Source organism: Magnolia sinica, chromosome 15 (genome assembly GCF_029962835.1).
Source record: "Magnolia sinica isolate HGM2019 chromosome 15, MsV1, whole genome shotgun sequence".
NCBI classification, from domain to species: Eukaryota; Viridiplantae; Streptophyta; class Magnoliopsida; order Magnoliales; family Magnoliaceae; genus Magnolia; species Magnolia sinica.
In genome coordinates, this window is record NC_080587.1 from 4,840,083 (window position 1) to 4,844,429 (window position 4,347).

Here is a 4,347-nt window from a genome sequence, read left to right on the forward strand (position 1 = left end):
GATGGAAAACAACCAGTAAGGAAACCTTACAGTAGGCCCTAGTAAGTTTTTAATGGTGGGGCATTCAATCACCACGGTTTCCTATAGTATGGCCCACTTGATATTTGAATCTTCTTCATTTTTAGGCTCATGCCCTAACATAATCCAGAAAAATAGATGAACGGTATGGATATAGAATACATACATCAAGGTGGGGTCGACTCCGGTTATCCCCAATCCACCAAGGTGGGTGCGATCGGATCCCTGACCATGGCCCACCATGATATATTTGTCTTATATCCACACTGTCTATCTGTTTTGAAAACTGATTTTAGGTCATGGTCCCAAAAATGAAGCAAATTTAAATCTCAGGTTAATACAAGAAATAATGGTAATTTACTATTAAAATCTTCTTGTGTGGCACAAAATTTCTGGATAAAGCTGATATTTGTTTGGTCTTTTCATCCAAGTCTTTGTGACCCTATCAAGGGATTGGATGACAAAGAAACTTTCCGGTGGCCCCCATGAAGTTTTTAATGGTGGGGATTCACTAACAATCGTTTCCTATGGTATGGTCCACCTAAGATTTGGGTCTTCATTTTTGTATCATGACATAAAATGAGCTCTCAAAATAGATGGACGGTGTGGAAATAAAGTAAATACATCAGATTGGGACCCATAGTTAGCGATCCACCAAAACCGTGACTTCTTGGGTTAGTCGGGACTCTGGTGCTCAACTAATATGAACCGCATGATCGTAGATGGTATTATGGAAATAATCTAAGGGGTCGTTTGGCACCATAGATTGGGGGGATTTCAAATCTCCAGTATGTTTGGCACCATAAAGTAACTTGGGGTTTCAAATCCAGGGGATTTCAAATCCCTTCAAATAGGAGGTTTGAAATCTAAGGTGGAAGCAAGGATTACATCTAGAATCCTTCCAAGAGTTGCATGTGTAACTTGTGTGTCACTAGGACACTAATCTATTGGGCACATGATATCCCAAAATAATTAGACTATCAACTGCATCACTATCATTACTTTAATAAGATGATTCCAAACATTGTCTATGTAAATCAACAATTAAAATCCTTGGTTAGTCACTCAGATGTGAGATTGTGCTTGTGGCCCATCCCATACTTGAAATTTCATCATTTTTGGACAAAGTAAATATTTCAATAGGCTTATTACAATCATTGTGTCAAACATTTCATACCCACACTAATTAGAGATATTAAAGTTGATTTAATAATTAAATTTAAACCCCTATAAAATACTATCCATAGCTATTTTTTGGATTATAGGAGATTCTGAATCTAGGGTGCCAAACACAAACGATAGGATTCCAAATCCAAGGGTTCCAAATCCATGTTCCCAAACAGGTCATAAGAGGTTTTTGGTACTTAGCACAAAGGCAGTGGCAAATTAGGAATAAAAAATAAAAAATCCCTGGTTTTAAGAGGACCACATGGCTCTTCTCTGATACATCAATCTTGGGCAACTGGATAGATACAACTAGGTTGGATGATACTATCTATCCAATTAACAGCCTTCAAACAAATGCATAATGATAAAACTCAGCCTCAACTCCACATTCACAGATAACATCAGGTAGTTTGAATTCTCTCATCAATGTGCTTTTTGGGGCGAGCTAATGGGTAGTCCTGATCATCTGACCATGCAACCAAGTGGGATCTGTCCATGAATGGATTACCAACAGGTGCTTGGCCATCAATTGCTACCAAGATAGCCTCTACTTCTATTTCCATATCCTTTTCCCTCTTTTAATGGATGGATTAGATAGATTGCCTATGTGGATGCTGGCAGATGGGATGGTATGTACATGGATGGTCTTATAGTTGCATATGGCATAACAAAGCTCTTTTAAAAGAACCAAAGTCAAACAAGTACCCATCAATATCAATACTTATATTAGCTAAGATCACATTTGAATGTACAATTGACATCAATTGAAATAATATAAATTGAATAAAGTACAAGTGAATGATTGACAGTCATTTTTCCATCTGTTGGGCTCCATTAGAAGAGATTAGAAGAATATGTACCAAATAACCTGAATGCCCTCTATCAGGTACAAGGACACTAGACAAGAATCAGACATTCATAGTGCATGTAAACAGTATAGGATGATGCTCCACCGTAAAAATTGGACACCCAAAAATATTAGGCTAATCTAACATTAAGTGGGCCACAACATAAGCCTCCAAATCCATATGGTGGCCTACTTGATGGTTGGATTGGCCTGATTTTCAGGACATCTCACCTTCTTAATGGGGTGAACTGGTGTTGGATCCTTTCAGTATAAACGTAATGAAAACTTAAATTTTTTAAGAATTAAATTTCTAAGAATACCCCATGTACGATAAGGTTAGATTTCTAACAATGATCTAAATATAGATGGTTAAGATCTTACCTCGACACTAACAATTGCACAATTGCACGAACAAATTTCTACAATGAAGATGAAGAGTCTGATACCAATTCTCTGAATCAAGAAATCTCTCGTCAAGTTATGTCAAGTGGAGGGAGCTGAGAGAGAACCGTCAAGTACTCTAGTAGAAGAAAATGGTAATGCAAGCCATTCACACAAGTAGACTATAACACCCTTGTGATAATGGAGAAGAAGAAGACGGAAAAAGAAGATGAAAATGGAGGAATTCTCTCTTCTACTTTTTTCTCTCCGCACAGATGGTAATGTGTAAGGACTGAAAATGGAGATAATGCGGAATGGAAAAAAATGATGAAACTGAGGCTTTTGGGTGGATGGGGACAAAATTAAAGGAATCAAAAGAGAATGGAAAGAGATGACATTTAGGACTGTTGGTGGAGTGGGATAAAAAAAGGAGTAAAAACAGAATGATATAAAGGAATCACATGGAAAACACCAAGTAGTTGCCAATGTAATGCTTTCATGGTGGGCCACCTTTCTTTGATAAAGCAAGATGATGGTGATCGTGATTGCGATGGGTCATGACTTGATGGGACCCATCTGGTTAGGTTTTTGTGCCATGGGTTTGGTTATGGTATACGATTTGAGGTACCACCGTAGACATGTATGCTTCCTCTCACGTGGATGGGCCACAGCCCAAAATCCTAACAATCTGAAATGCAGCCTCTCTTCAACCTAAATGGAAATTGTCTTCTTTTTTTCTAATGCAGAACTGCAGACAACCGATCAGATGGTTAGAAACGTCTGATTACTGGCTGTGGTCCTTGGAAACAGGGCATTAGAAAATGAACAAAAATCCCAAGGTTTACATACAAGTAAGATCATTAGAAGATTATCCTGCGTCTATTAATGTGTATATATGTTCGATATATCTTAGATTCATCCCGAATTTGAAGTGACCCAGGAAAACGGATTGCATCCTGTGTAAACTCTATGGGGCCAACGTCATGTATGTATCTTATCCAAGCCGTCTATCCATTCTTACATATCATTGTAGATCATATATCCAAAGTTGAAACATATCCAAAGCTCAAGTGGACCACACTAGAGGAAATAGTGAGAATTGAATGCCTACTACTGAAAACTTCTTGGCAATGCAGAAGTTTTGGATCATGAAAAATTCCTTCTCTCTTTTATTTTTTTCAAACAATAACTTTGGTAATAAAATAAAAATCAAGAATAAAATAAAAATCAAGAAAATTTTCTTGAAAAACGGTAAGGGAAACAACTTTTCAATTGCTTTTTAGAAATGGTATTTTCCTTGAAACAACCTCCTCTCTTTTTTCCAACAAATTCAAACAGGGGTCTAAAGGAAACTGCTGGTTAATTTCTTTGAGTACTACAGGGATGGGCACATTGTTGACTTGACTAGCTATCCTTTACATGAACCCTACACTTGGGGAGTGAACACTTGGTTCTCGGCCTTGAATCTCCAACACCCGTTCTACCTCTTTCAAATGGAATTTAGACCTCTCTTCAGCAATCGCATCTAATCTCCGCCCTATCTCCTTTATCTTATCTGCCATATTTGAACGGGACACCAGCGGGTTGGATGCCGAAAAGAACGTGCCTACCTTCTTAAAGCAATCCCCAATCTCCACTTTTTTGCGTTTAGCTTCCACTTTTGGTTCTGCTTCCATTTCTATTGTGAAATCATCCAATATATCATCTGCATCATAAACCACACATTTCAGCTTTCCCAGCCAATTCTGCAGCGCCTTGCTCTTTACCTGCTGCTCCTCTGCATCTTCAAGCACGGCTTGTATCGTTGATAACTTACTTCTTAGATTTTCAATCTCATCGCGAACACCCCACAACAGTTCACACTGTTCTAGGATTGGGGAGGCTAGTCTTTCGATAATCACTTGAAGAAGGCCTGATACAACTAATTCTGCCAT

General features: G+C 38.2%; 1 protein-coding gene across 1 annotated transcript; it reads right to left on the bottom strand.

The window, feature by feature from the left end:
- Positions 1-3,828: 3,828 nt before the first annotated feature.
- Positions 3,829-4,347, bottom strand: LOC131228101 (putative disease resistance protein RGA1). The gene has a single exon (XM_058223933.1). It carries the CDS (start codon positions 4,345-4,347, stop codon positions 3,829-3,831), a length of 519 nt encoding a protein of 172 aa, XP_058079916.1.